The following is a 15,300-nucleotide window of genomic DNA, read 5'->3' as shown; positions in this document are numbered from 1 at the left end:
CATGCAGTGGCATCTATGCCAACACTTCATAACCACTCAACCACTCAACCATTTTGCTTATATCTAATGAAAATGCTAATCAGCCTCGAGACAATGGATTGAAAGAATAACATCATGAAAACAAATGCAAAACCAACCTTGCAAATCAAAAGGTCTTCTGTCTTTAAAGTATTTTCCTTCTAGCTCCTCCGAAAGGAAATAAGATAACTTTCTCACACTCCGCACTGAAAGGTAAACAAGAAGGCAATAAAATTAAGAGAAAAGCAACGTCTTAAAGACGAGTCATATAGCAATGAAGAGGCCCATAAGTGAAAGGGAGCAAAAGAGAAAAGGGATATTAAACACGTAAGAAAGGCATGGAATTATTTTACATGCTTTCAATCAAATTATATTGCTAAAAATGCGAGAAAGTACAAGAATAAAGTATAAATTCAAAAGTTCCATTTATAAATGTGAAACTGAAACCGCAATGATCAAGTAATCCTTTAATAGTATGTTGTGTAGATATTGTTTCCTAAGCTAGAGAAGTTGAAACTATCCTCAATTGGCATTGAAAGAATATGGCTTCCCCAAGCATTTTGCTCAACTCAAAATTTGACAAGCTTGATCATTGAGGGTTGCGTCAACATAAAGCATGTGGTATCCGACTCCATGATTAAATATTTGCAGCAACTCAAATGCTTGGAAGTAAGTGAATGCAAATGCATGCAGGAGATAATATCAATGGAGAAGCAGATCGAAGAAGCATTCTAAAACAGAGGATTAATTTGCTTCCCTCGATTGAACTCCCTCAAATTGAAAGATCTTCAGAAACTCATTGGAATTTTCCATGAAGATTATACTGTTGACTTCCCAGCCTTAAAGATTCTTAAGATAGAAAACAGTCCAGACTTGAAGGCATTCATCCATAAATCTATCGACAAAGATAACCCTACTAGTGGAGTTTTGTTCAACGAAAAGGTACTGTTTTTAACGCAGTGAATTGTACATTATTTCCATTTCTCTTGTTATAATTAACTCTTCTAATCATTTCTTCCACAGACATGAATACTGACATCAACTTTATTACTTCTGTTAAATTCACCATCTCTAAACAACATAAATTCAAGGATTAACTAAACATAACAATAAAAAGAATTCAAAACCCCAAAAAGAACAAATCTTGCAGAGACCCAAAATTTAAAAAAAAAAGGAAACATGATTACATATGGCTTGTAAATTGAAGGTTTAGTTGACCTGTAATGAATATGGATTTCCTTTGAAATAAATTGAAGCCTTGAGTGGAGCTTGGAAAGAAGCAGAAATGGTGATAACTAGGCGCAGGCAAGGCAACCAAGAAGAGGAATAAATTATGAGGAATGGAAAGCTTAAAAACCCAAAACACTAACCTGTAAATGACCAAATCCGGGCACAGTGCGATGAAGAAGAAGTTGTAATCAGAAAAGGGGAAACCGATTACATGCAAAATCAGCAGAGTGAAACAAATCTGGAGGGGATTAACTTACCAACAAGGAAATCGGCAGAGGCTAGAAGGAACAGAAGCGAAACGGGGAAGCAGATGGGAGGGTATAACAGGGATGGTAAACCTATGCGGCGCCTAATCTGAGCAAATGGGGTGTATTAGAAATCGGTGGATTTCACCGATTAGGTTAGTATTGTATTACAGGAGTAATAGAAAAACCATGAACCAAACAACGGCATAGAGGCGTCTTAAGTGGGCCCCACCGATTAGGGGTGTATTGGCTATGCCAATACACCCAACCAAACATGCCCTAAAGGTTTTTTTTTTTAACCTTTTTAGGAAAATGGTTAAACTTTAGTTTTTGTCCCTCTATTATGCCTAAATTTGATATTTAATCTTTATACTTTAATTTCTAACATAATTTGGTCCCCACGTTATTATAATGTTATTAGTTAGCCCAAATAGTTAATATTATTAACTTTTCGATTGAAACATTATGTGTTAATGATTTTATATAATTTAAATGCCCTAAAAGTTTTAGATACTAACACTTGGCTTCCCATTTCGTTTAAGATTGAGTTGGGACATTACAAAAGGATGGTCAAATTTCAATTGTGGCCTTTAGACCATGTTGAAACTTGAGATTTAATTTATGTACTTTAATTTTTGACATAATGACTCATCTCCTTTGATAATGTCATTAGTAAGTGTAAATAGTTAATATTGTTAACTATTTCAATTAAAACATTAACGTCATTTTTTCTTAAGAACAATTTTTTTTATCATAACAAGTTCAAATGAGTGATTTTAAGAAAAATCCTAATCAAGATTTTCAATGTTATTTTTTTCTCATGATTGCCAAATGATTTTTTTTAATTTTAAAATAGGTTTTTATCATATTTACTCTTACTGATATAATGTCTAAAACTATTCATAGTCTCTCCTCAACCCTTAAATAGAAGAATAGTACACTTCAGCATATTCGAACCCACATCCTCCTGCACTAGCAATAATACTAATATCAATCGAGTTAATACTCAATCGATAAATATTTGATAGTTTTAAACAATGGAATGGAGTTACGGACACTTGGGTGGGACTTACGTAAAAGATGTAATTTCCTTTTTCTAAATACCGATAATATATAAAATAATAATCATAGAACGGACTTTGGATTCTGTTTTTTTTCTTCTTAAGCTTAATTACTAAAGTGAAATATTTGAAAATAATTTTTAAATAATCTTTGAATTATTTAAACTATTCAAAATTAGAATTGAGTGATAAATTTGATAAAAAATAAAATCAAAATATAATGTTTACTTATTTTGTGATTTAGGTTTTATTTATTTATCATTTTATTCTTTAATTTTTAAATTTTAGTTAAATTGATTTCTTTTTGACATAAAATATGAATGAATTATTGAAATTTAAATGGTATTAATATGGCCACTTGCGTTTATTTATAATTCATAAAATTTTAAAAAGTTCATAAAATTTTTAGAAAAAATATTCACGTTAGCAGTGAAATATATGTAGATTATCATGCGAATGCCATTAAAATTTTAATAGTTAGAGTGACCCTCAAAAAAAAGAATAAGGGCCAAAGTGACAAAATTGCTAAATATTAAGGGCTAAACTTATCTTTATGCCATAAATATATAATTACAAGTTTTAGTAGAAGTATTATTTTTCACCATGTGTTAACACATGAGTTAACAATAAATTAATTTTAATTAGTAATTTTAATCACTCACATAATTTGTTTATATAAAATATTTTTAAAATAAATAATATGGTAAAAATAAAAAATGGGATCCAAAAATATTTTAGATAAATATTTAATATAATAATATCTGAGAATTTGCCTCACTCTAAGACTACTTCGAAGTTCACGAATTTTGTTTTTGTTTCTATTTTTATTGACCAAAGACTAACTTTCACGGTTTAGTAGTAAGTCATAGATGTCACAAAAATCACATAATGACGCATGTGTTTAATTGACTTTGAATCAAAATAGTCAAATACATTTATCTCACTTGAAAATATAATATAAAATGAGCCATGCAAATGAATTTTTGGCTTAATACTAAGATTAACCCTCTAAGATTTTTTTAATATTTATTTCTTTAAATTTATTTTGAATTAAGTTTTATAATATATAAACTCAGTTAAGATGTATTTTAATTATTAATCCGATCAAATATTTATAAACTTAATTTTTTATTCTTTTAACGTAAGCTCAAAAAGTTATATCATTATTTAAAATCAAATTAAATTTATATTCATATTAATTTAAATAAAAAAAAACAAAAAAATTTTAAAGATTCATTAACCCGACCAGATGAATTCCCCTACCCATAAAGGGGAACTTTAGAAAGCAGCCACATTAAAAGGTGATAAATAAATAAATAAGCTCATCCGCCAATAAATATTAGCCCCGTAAAGATATTTTTCACCAGACATTTCCAAAGTCCAACTATTCCTAGTCACAAGAGTCTGCGCACGTGTTTCTTATCCACTTATTCTCTTTTTATTTAGCTTCAATGTACCAAAAAGACCCATCAAAACAACGTCCCTTTCTAACCTTCCTTAAATCATTACCCTAATTATTTTTGTTTAAATTACTATAATACTCCTGTTAAAACATTTACTTCCCAAAAAATTACTTATTAATTTATAAAATATAAAATATAAAAAAAATCATCATGATCATATAATTTATTTTATAAAAGAATAATATTTTGATTCATCACAGTTTATTATACAGTTAAGGTACTGTGTCTTTTTCTGATTCAGCAACTTGCTGATATGTCCATGTTGGACCTTAAATATTTTTATTTAATTTTACTCTATTTTTCAATATTTAATAAATGGTGGTATCTAATATTTTGTACAGAATCTTCCTTTATTTTTCTATAATATTTTTCCACCCTTTCTTTCTTGTAACCTTCCTTTTCCTTTTATAAAATATTTTCCATATATATGTATCTTATCTCTTTCCACGAAATCACCTTTGGTTACTAAAATATCCCACTTTCGACGCCCTTATATAAACCCTACCTAATTAAATTATTTCACATGTTCATCAACTCATCTTATCTTTTACTACACCCATTTACTTTGTTTTTTATTTCATCAATGGATGCACTCCGTGTTCATCAAATGAAAAGATCAAAGAAAAGCTCAAAGAGAAGCAACTCCAAGAAAGATTTTAAAGTCGTTTATATTTCAACTCCCGTGAAGGTCAAGACGTGTGCGTCGCAGTTTCGATCTTTGGTGCAAGAACTCACAGGCAAAGACTCCGATGTTGCCGACCGGTTGGCCGACTACGACAGCAGCACTCCCGATAATTCTCCGACTAATTCCGACATGACAGGGGTTGCTGCAGGTGATCGTGTTAATAATGGTCAGCCTTTGCTTAATTCTAGCGTTATTGGATCGGTGTTTGATCCATTTTGTGATGAACTTATGTCGGAAGGGAGTTTCATGGGGATGTTTACATCAAATTTGTCTCATGGTCCTTCTCAATTTGATGCTATTACACGCTTTGGTTCAGTCTAATTAATTTCAAAGTATGTAACTATTTCTTTGTAATTACTTTATATATATATATATACACTTTTGTTATAATATATTATCTCATTTATTGTGCTTATAGAGTTTTTACAAGTAGGACAACTAGATAAAACAAAAGTGGGTTATTTATCTACTTTTAAATGTCATAGTTTTATATATTTATGTTTGTTGAATAGAATAATAAAAAAATTTGATATATTTAAAAACTTAGATTCAAATTGTACGGACTATGAAAACAATATAAAAATCTTAAATTTCTATTTAGAAGAATCCAACTCAACCGCAATTTAATTTGACTTTATATAACTATCTGTAAAAATAGAACGTTGGTAATGACAATGTATCGTAAAGAAAAAAGAGAGAGATAAAAATAAAGAACACACGGATTTTACGTGGAAACCCTTTCAGGAAAAAAACCACAGGCAAAGGAGAAGATAATTCACTATGTCGAATTCGAATGATTACAAGAGGAGTAGACCATGTCTATTTATAGGCTTGTAAAACCATATTCTAATAGGAGTGTAGTAAGATTAAAACACCTTATTCTAATCAATATCAAATAGATAGAGTTTAATAAGGTTTTTTAAACCTTATTCTAAAATAAAATAAAAGAACTGTAGTTCTATATGGATTTTACTTTTATTTTATTTTACCACCGTATTTTATTTAAATAAGGATTCGGTCACTTAATTCTAACACTATCAAATACTAAAATCAAATAAAATTGACTTTCATATATATTGGATTATTAGCTTATATGTTGGCAATAGAAGGTAAAATATCACGAAAACATTAGTAAGATGTTGTATACAATTTAACGTGTATATATATAACAATTTTATTATAAGTTTTAATCATATTTGTCCTTTTTGACACAATGCCTAGAATTATCTATAGTCATCTCAATCCATAAATAGAGGATAACACGCTTCAGCGCACTCAAACTCGTATCCTCCTACGTTGCCAATATTATCCATACTAATCAAACTAAGATTCAATCGACCAGTTTAACGTATATTTAAAAAACTAAAAAATAAAAACAAAGGAGACTTGTTATTGTTTAAATTCTGATAATAAAGGTTTTTTTACTTTTTACACAACGATTTACCAAATAATGGTGATTAATGTACATGGTAACATGCAAACCTATCCTTCCATCCTCCAATTCTAATTTTCTTCATTTGTTTTGATGTAAAAAGAAAAGGTAAATTACCCATTAGTCTAAATAGCAGTTAGTTTTTATTTTGGTTATTTTATTTTATTTTATTTTATCACTTCAAAAAGAAATTGATTAAAATGGTCACTCTATGTTAAATGGTAACAGAAACACTAACGATGTATTTCCACGTATTATTTTGAGATGACTAAAATAGGAACAACAACTATTTAGAGTGGGTAATGTGAAAATGTACAATTAGCATTCCGTTACCATTTAACGACGGAGTGATCAATTTGATCAATTTTTTAAAAGTGACCAAATTAATAACAAAAATAGTTGTAGTTATCAAAATAAGAACAACCCCTATTTAGAGTGACTAGTGTGGAAATATATTGTTAGCATCTTGTTACCATTTAATGGTGGAATGACCAATTTGATCAATTTCTTTTCGGAGTGACCAAAATAAGAACAATCCCTATTTAGAGTGAGTAACATGGGAATGTTCAGTCAGCATTCCATTACCATCTAATGGTGGAGTGATCAATTTGATCTATTTATTTTTGGAGTGATTAATTTAACAATAAGAATTAGAGTAACTAAAATAAAAACAACCTTACTTAGAGTGGTGTATTTTTTATTTTGAAAATTATAAAATTCTGAAAATATTTTTGAATGGGTGGTGTGAGTGATTTTGAGGACAATTCTAAAATTTCCAAACTGTTATTTTCCCATTATTTACCGATTTGTAATTTTTTTTATAAATTTCAACCTCTATTGATTTCGAGTTTTCATGAGATTTAGTTCATGCATAATTATGAAAAAGTATAGCTAAGTACGATAAAAGACAGTGATTAATATGAAAAGATATCGATATTTATGGGTATTGTGTTTTTAAAAATTTTATTTATTTGTACTCAATCTTGATAGTTAGACACTTTAATTAAATTAATACACAAATATCTCAATATGTATAGGTCTCGAGGTCACTCTTAATTAAATTTTATCCTTTAAAAACTTAACCCTAATTAATACACAGTTAATGGAATCATGCTTACAAATCCCCCTCCCAAGTGATTATTTTTTCGCACAACCAAAAACTATTCCTAATGTTAAGCTCAAAAATATCAAGAGCAAGAATGAATTGATATTTTAAAAAATTCTACAAACTTTTCTAAATGATAATGAAAGGGAAAAAATGCCTGTATAATTCGATCTATAGTGATTCAGCCAAATTGCGTACCTCCACTACATTGATTTATCTCAACCAAAGATTTCCTAATTCACTATACTTGAATTATGTATAATACGATCCGTGTGTTTTTCACAAGACTAAGATAAAATCTTTCCCCTAGTTTTTATGGTTTAACAAAATGTTTAACAAAAATTTCAATAATTATTTTCACCAAATGGCTTAGGAAATATAAATAAAAAAACTATTTTAAATATTGTTATATTAAAAGCTTGTGACACCAAAGCTAACAATCTCCTCATTTTTTATATAACAAAAATTTAAGAGAAAATTGCTTTTTAAAAGACTCCCCTTAAATCATTTAGACATTTTCAAAACACTACTCCCCCTTAATAAACTATTCCTTCAAAAAATTTAAGCACAAACATTTAAACAAAAGCATTAAATTTCAACAAGAGATATGACAAATAAGCATTGTAACACTCCTAACCCGTATACGTCGATAAATTAGGGTTACGAAGCGTTACCAGATAAAACGAACTTAACACTGACATTCAGTAGAATTCAAAAATTTTACATTTATGTTAAATTAGTCAAATATGAAGTAAGTATAATTATAAATTTTAGTTTAACCTTTTATAACAAAACATAACATTTCAGTTCAGTTAAACCGTAAGAAAAATAAGCTAGTTTCATATGGCTATTAATTATATATATACAATACATTAAAGTACGACTCCCAAAATATTATTTAGCCTATACATGCCATAAGTTAAAATTTAAACGTTTTAATGCCGAGATAGTAGATAGAGTGATGATCTTCGCTAACGATCCCCGAGTCTGCAGCTTGGTTTTTATCTATAAAACAAATGGACAAAAATAATCAAAGTAAGCTTTTATAGCTTAGTAAGTTTATAGAATATCTAAAATACATATAAACGAACATATGTATAAACATCATATGCTTATAATCAAGTTGCGACATAATCATTAATTGCATATACTAATTTCTAATATACTTATCATTTGCATTTCATCAAATGCATATCTATGATCTTTCAAATACATATGTCAAAAGCTTATATTTTTACTTATCAACTACATGAACCAAATGCACATTTATACTTCTAATCCACATGTGCCGAATGCATACATGTATATTCAACAATTCTCATAATGACCAATATATGTGCCTATTCACTAAACACATAGATCCAAACATTTATATGCTCATCAAATACATATAAATAAATGTTCATATACTTATCCATTATATATAACCCAAAATCATTTATATATTTATATATATCAAATGCATATAATCACTTAATTTAACATGTTCACCCAAGACTTAGCCTGCTAGGCTTATAGCCTCGATTCGGATCACCCAACTTAGCCTGCTAGGTTTATAACTTTGATTCAGATCATCAGGCACTTAGCCTGCTAGACTTAAAGTCCGAATTATTTCACCGGCCTTAAGCCTGCTAGACTTAAAGTTCGAATTATTTCACCAGCCTTAAGCCTGCTAGGTTTTAAACCTGAAAATTTTAATTTCACATATACGAAATACTCCTCAAGTAATTCTTTAAAGTAATCACATAATTGTAAAAGATCATATTCAAACATAAGAGAATTTATAAAATCTGTCTTCAATTCAATTCAAATATCTATAAATTGCATGCTTTACATATATTCATATACATTACTACTTAACTAAATTTAATACAAAACTTTACATACCTAAATACACTTATTCCAACCTAACTAAATATATATATGTAAGTATAAAATTGATGCAATCTCTATATGCATATATATTTAAATAAATACTTAACACTTAGCATTGAATTTTAATAAATACCTATTCGAATATAAACATATATGCATCAATTCATATAGAAACACCCATTCGAAATTTCTTATGCATATACAATATACATACCTTTTATCAAACTTAAAAATTATACATAATTGTACATATACTTATTTTTGAAACTTATCTTGCATTTATAATCCCCATATCACCAACTATTTTCAAATAAGTCATAAACATATATATATATATTTAAACAATGTATATACATATATCTATGTACTATTCTTCATTATATTTATTATCAAAACTTATATAAACATATATCCTTATAGTCGAACATAGCTTATACACAATTACTATCCATATTTCAAGTCTATTCAACCAAAATATACTTGATTATAGATCAACAATAATTCAATATAGATTCATAAACACATATATATACTAATTTAGTTCCATTTAGTAGCTAGTAGACTTACCTCGGATATCAGCGGACACGATCGACTATTCAATTACTTTCATTTTCCCCGGATCCAAATCTGTTTTCTTCGTTTCTTGATCTAAACATAATCAAATTTAACCTTTTTATTCATCAAAACATTCAAATAAGTCCAAAAATACATAAATGGGCAAATTACCATTTTGCCCCTAACATTTTACACTTTTTGCAATTTAGTCCTTTTTGCACAAAACACAAAATACACAAAATTTGCCCACACTAAGCTAGGGCCGAATGTTTCTTGTCTTCATACAAGTCCACACATTTCATTTATTTCACATTTTAATCCCTCAAAAATTCATTTTCACAATTTAGCTCTAATTTCTCAAATTCACTAAAAATTCAAAAACAAAACATGTTAATCTATCACATTTCTTTCATTTTCATCATCAACTATCACAATGTTCAAGCATTCATCAATGGCACATTTCAAAATCATCAACAATTCACAAAATTAAGACATGGGTTTTGAAGTATTCAAAGCAACGGTCTAAAAAACGTAAAAATTATCAAAAACTGAACAAAATTCATACCTTAATCAAGCTTTGTAAGTGCTGAATATTCCAAAGCTTTAAGCCCTTATATTTCTCTCTTAGTTTCGGTAAAAAGAAGATGAAGAACATGGTTTTAAATTTGTTATATTTAACATATATTAACCGTAATAATTAATTTACTTAATTAACCTTTGTTAAAATATAATATATAACACATATTATAAGGTCATTCTTGACCATTGCCGTCCACTCACCTAATGGTGGACTAATTGCTTCTTAAATCCTCCAAATTATAAAGACAACAACAAATAGATACTTTCATATTTAACCATTAAATTTTTATTTTACGATTTAATCCTTTTTATTTAATTGGACACTCAAACGACGAAATTAAAACACGAAAATTTCACACAATTAAATTCACACATAATAAACACACAAAATAATATTAAAATATTTTTTTGACACGGACTTGTGGTCCCGAAACCACTATGTCTGATTAGAGTCGAAATCGGGCTGTTACAAGCATACAAGAAATTCAATAAAGAATTCCAAAACTTTATAAATGTCATGCATTTAAGCAATGTATCAAATAAGCATAAATGCATGAACATTAAATTATTTGCATAAGCATATAGAAGATAAACATGTGTAAAACCTATGCGCATGCAAATTTCATCTTTTTCTGTCCCATTTTGATATATCAAAAAGCAATAAAAGCATAGAAAGAATGATACCAATTTAAAGATTTTTTTTTAATTTGAGGCTTACGGAGAATAAAGATTGATGCAAGAACACAATGAGTCATAATATATTTGCATAAAGATCATGTCTATTGTCTTTTCACCAATAAACAATGAACTTAAAATTAAGGTACAACGAATAGGGTGCGGATTAGAATGGAGAAACTCAAACAACATTACAACCCGAGTATAGAACAGGGTAAAGAAAAGGTAAAATAATATTAAGTTTGCTAGTGCAATGTGGGGCTTACTAGTAGCCCTGTTAAAGTGACAATAAGCACACTAGACTAATATGAGATAAGGGAATCTGTAAAAAGGAGTGTTGTGTAAAAGGAGCTCTATTAAGGTTAGAGCGTACGGTCGGACCCACACTTAAGGGGAAAGACAGGGGTACATCTCGACAAGATTCGAGATTTCGAAACTTTAAGTCAAGGTAAAAATAAGTGTTGATTCATGCCCAGAAGCATGTAGGTAAAGTGAGAATTTGCCAAGATGACAAAACATCTATAAACCATCAAAACCCTGTCGATGGGTCGCAAACTCGACTAGGAACTTATAGTATTAGCGGTTGAATCGCCAATAAAGAAAGGTGGAAGGTGTTCGCGAGTCCGCCAGTCCAGATAAGGTTTGAAAACTTGAGTAAAAATAGGGAGTTAAAGTATTTTATTTCCTTTTAAGTTAATACCCTAGCAAAGAATGGGTGAGTTATGCATTTTAGTAGCAAAGAAACTCACTAAGTTCATTGAACTTATCAAAGTTTTGGCCTGTGTTTTGTAGGGCTCATAAGATAAGGAACTTGAAGAGGGATCAAGCTAGACCATGTTAAATCAAGAATCATCATTATTAAAGTGTCATACACATAGGAAGGGGATACCTTCAAAGGCTTTACCTCAGGGTTAGGCATATCGTAATTAAGTGATTTCTTAGGATTTAATCTTTTAAGGTAGTCAAATAAAGTTTGGTCTAAGACTCCTGTTGTAGAAATATTTGTAATAAAATTATTATAAAGTCGATTGACAAAATTTTTTGACTAAAGTATTAGATCAAACCGGTCTAATTGTGGCACTTCATATCTGGACTCGATAATCGGGTCAGGTGAGAGCGTTACACAATGATCACACTGTCTTAAGACTTGACAATCTATGTCTCAAGACAAGTTCGTTATATCTCAAGACTATTGCCAAAAATACATGAAATAAAAACTACCCTATTTAAAAACACTAACAAGGTAATTTCCCTATATATATATAAAAAAAAAGAGCATATATATTTGCAAATTGTTGTTAAAATCTCAGTTGTGTGTCATCATTACATATTCACTACCATATTTGGGATTGATGTTGTTTATGGTGAGAAAGAAATTATTTTATGTTAACCATTTTCTTTGGTTCCCTTTTTCATTTTTGTTATCTAATTCATGAAAATTTAGGTAGGTAATTTTATGTATTCATCGACTTGTTGTAATGTTATATTAGTTTTAATGTGACATGTATTATATATGTATTTACTTTTTCAATTAATTTTTAAATAATATATTTTTAATTAATATAAAATAATATCGTTACTTAAATTATTGAACATAATTAAAATATATTAATTTATTTAATAATTCAAAAATTATAATAATACAAAATTTTAAATCATACATCATTTTTATCATATTCAATGTTTACTTTATATAATTAATATAAAGTAACACTATTCAAAATAATAACTACTAAATATAATTAATTTTAATTGTTTACATACAGTTCTAATAAAATTTCCTAATCATTATTAAAGTATTTGTATAAATTATAAAATTAATATATTATAAATTAAACTCTTTACCATTCAATTTTTATTCTTAATAGTTAATAAGTTGCCCATAATAGCTAATAGATGATGTGTAATAAATATAAATAGATTAGATTAGATTAAATTATATTATATTATATGAATGCATTATTTTTGAAATTTTATATAAGAAATATAAAATTATTTATTATATAAATAATTAAATTTTGTTATTTAAAACTAAAGTAATATAATTTGTTTTTTTTGTTAACGGAAACTTAATAATTTAAACATAAAGCAATTCAATATAAAATTTAAATTTTATTAATTATTGTATAAATTATTTTAATAAAAGTTTTTAATAGAATTACAATTCTTATTTATAGTTACGATAAATTAATTTTCTTATGAACTAAAATTATTTAACTAGGTAATTTAGTAAAATTAAAATTACTATTTATAAATTTGATAAATCTTATAAATTATAAAATATATTTATAATGACAATTTCAGTAATATAATGAACAACAAAAGTTATATTAATCAGTTCAAAATTTTCTCCAAACTCATACTTTTATATATATTATTATATATTTTATGTGCGTTGCATGTAATTTTATGTGTTTATTTTTTAAATTTCTTAAATAATATATATTCACTACACCAAAACAGGCTTTTAGCGGCACTTGGACAAAAAACACCGCTAAAAATAAGCATTCGCGGCGTTTTTCGGAAAAACGCCGCAAAAAACCAAAGCCCAACTGCGTCGTTTGCTTACCTTTCGGGGCTTTAGCGGCGGTTTCAAGAAAGCGTTGCTAATGCTCGGGGTTTTTGCGGCATTTTTGAAAATGCGACGCTAATGCTCAGGGTTTTCGCGGCGTTTTTGAAAAAGCGCCACTAATGCTTGGTGTTTTAGCGGCGTTTTATAAAAAGCGTCGCTAACTGGGGGCTTTAGCGGCATTTTTGAAAAAGCGCCGCTAAAAACATTTTATCTTAATTGGTTTATTTATATTAATTAAATAAAATTCAATTTATTTCTAATTGAATATTTAAAATCTTCAGAAAAAATAATGACACGTAGAAATAATTTGAAATAAAACACATGGAAAAATTAAAAACTATTATTTAAAATGATTTTAAAGTTTTTGAGGTACATGATTATTGATTGTTTTTTAATTTATATATTAAAAATTCTTATATAATCGTAAAAGAGATAGCATTAATTTTAAAATATTGAATTAATTATCACTATAGTTTAGGATTTTTGGTTTAAGGTATATAATTTATTTAAGATTTAAGGCCGGTTTAGGAGTTACTATTTTAAGGTTTAGGGAGTATGGATTTAGGGATTATTGATTAGGGATTATGGTTTAAGGGTTGGGATTTAAGGTTTAGAGGTTAGGGGTTTAGGGGTTAGACATTAGGGGTTAAGAGTTAGAGATTTAGGATTTAGGGGTCAAGTTAGGGTTTTGGGTTTAGATTAATTATTTTTTTAATTTATATTTTAAATATGTTCTTATATAATTGTAAAGGAGATAATAATAAATTTGTTTAGGGTTTTTAGTTTAGGGTATATGATTAATTTAATATTTAAGACCGGTTTAGGAGTTCATATTTTAAGGTTTAGGGAGTATAGATTTAGAGATTATGGATTAGGGATTATGGTTTAAGGGTTGGGATTTAAGGTTTAGGGGTTTAGGGGTTAGATGTTAGGGGTTAAGAGTTAGGGATTTAGAGTTTAGGAATTTAGGGCTCGGGTTAAGGTTTTGGGTTTAGATTAATTATTTTTTAATTTATATTTTAAATATGTTCTTATATAATTGTAAAAGAGATAATAATAAATTAAATATATTGAAATTATGAGTATAGTTTAAATTATTTAAGAGATATATAATAGATAGAGTTTATATGTATTGAATGGTTAATTTAAGGTTTAATGTTAAGGTCTACTTGAGATTTAATTGTTAAATGATGAAATTTTATACAATTAATTAATGTTTTATATTTAAAAATATTTAATCTAAACCATTTGATATATTTAAATATTAGATTTTAAAAAATATTGATAAATAAATAAATAAAAATAATGATTGATATGGATAGGTAACTATCTATTTTGGATAGGACCAAATTCTAACAAATAAAAATGAAATACAAAACTAAAATTATTCCACATCGAACATCTAGCAAAATAATTATATTTTAGTTAAGAAGAAATATCTCCAATAAAATAGAGATTAGATTGGAAAAGAATAATATAAAATTATGATTAACGTCTCCATTTTTAATAAAATTTGATATATGAGAGATTGATTGCTTACATTGAATAATTCTAACTTAATAACTAATTACGACCATTTAATCATTTGTTTTCTTATTAAAATATAATGTATTTATTTTGTTTACATAGAGAGTACTTAGTTTTTTTTATAAAAATTCAATTTATAAAAAATAGTAATAATAAATGTTTTATAAAATCACTTAACCAATAATTTTTAACAAACAAGATAAAAAATTTTTAGCAGAACAAAATAGCGTCATTTTGTTTAAAATAAATTAATTTTTTGCGGGACTTTTATGAAAAAT

The 15,300-nt window shown here is 27.5% G+C and overlaps 1 protein-coding gene across 1 annotated transcript; it reads left to right on the top strand.

The window, feature by feature from the left end:
• Positions 1 to 4,499: 4,499 nt before the first annotated feature.
• LOC105776084 (sigma factor binding protein 1, chloroplastic) lies at positions 4,500 to 5,117 on the top strand. The gene has a single exon (XM_012598558.2). It carries the CDS (start codon positions 4,541 to 4,543, stop codon positions 5,021 to 5,023), a length of 483 nt encoding a protein of 160 aa, XP_012454012.1. The 5' UTR covers positions 4,500 to 4,540; the 3' UTR covers positions 5,024 to 5,117.
• Positions 5,118 to 15,300: the final 10,183 nt, after the last annotated feature.

The sequence above is a fragment of the Gossypium raimondii genome, chromosome 10 (genome assembly GCF_025698545.1).
Source record: "Gossypium raimondii isolate GPD5lz chromosome 10, ASM2569854v1, whole genome shotgun sequence".
NCBI classification, from domain to species: domain Eukaryota; kingdom Viridiplantae; phylum Streptophyta; class Magnoliopsida; order Malvales; family Malvaceae; genus Gossypium; species Gossypium raimondii.
Note: the sequence above shows the minus strand (reverse complement) of the source record. Positions and strands in the feature narration are given on the sequence as shown.

Bases quoted from the DNA above. Each gene is read 5' to 3' on its own strand.
- LOC105776084 (XM_012598558.2), top strand. From the start codon at position 4,541: ATGTTCATCAACTCATCTTATCTTTTACTACACCCATTTACTTTGTTT.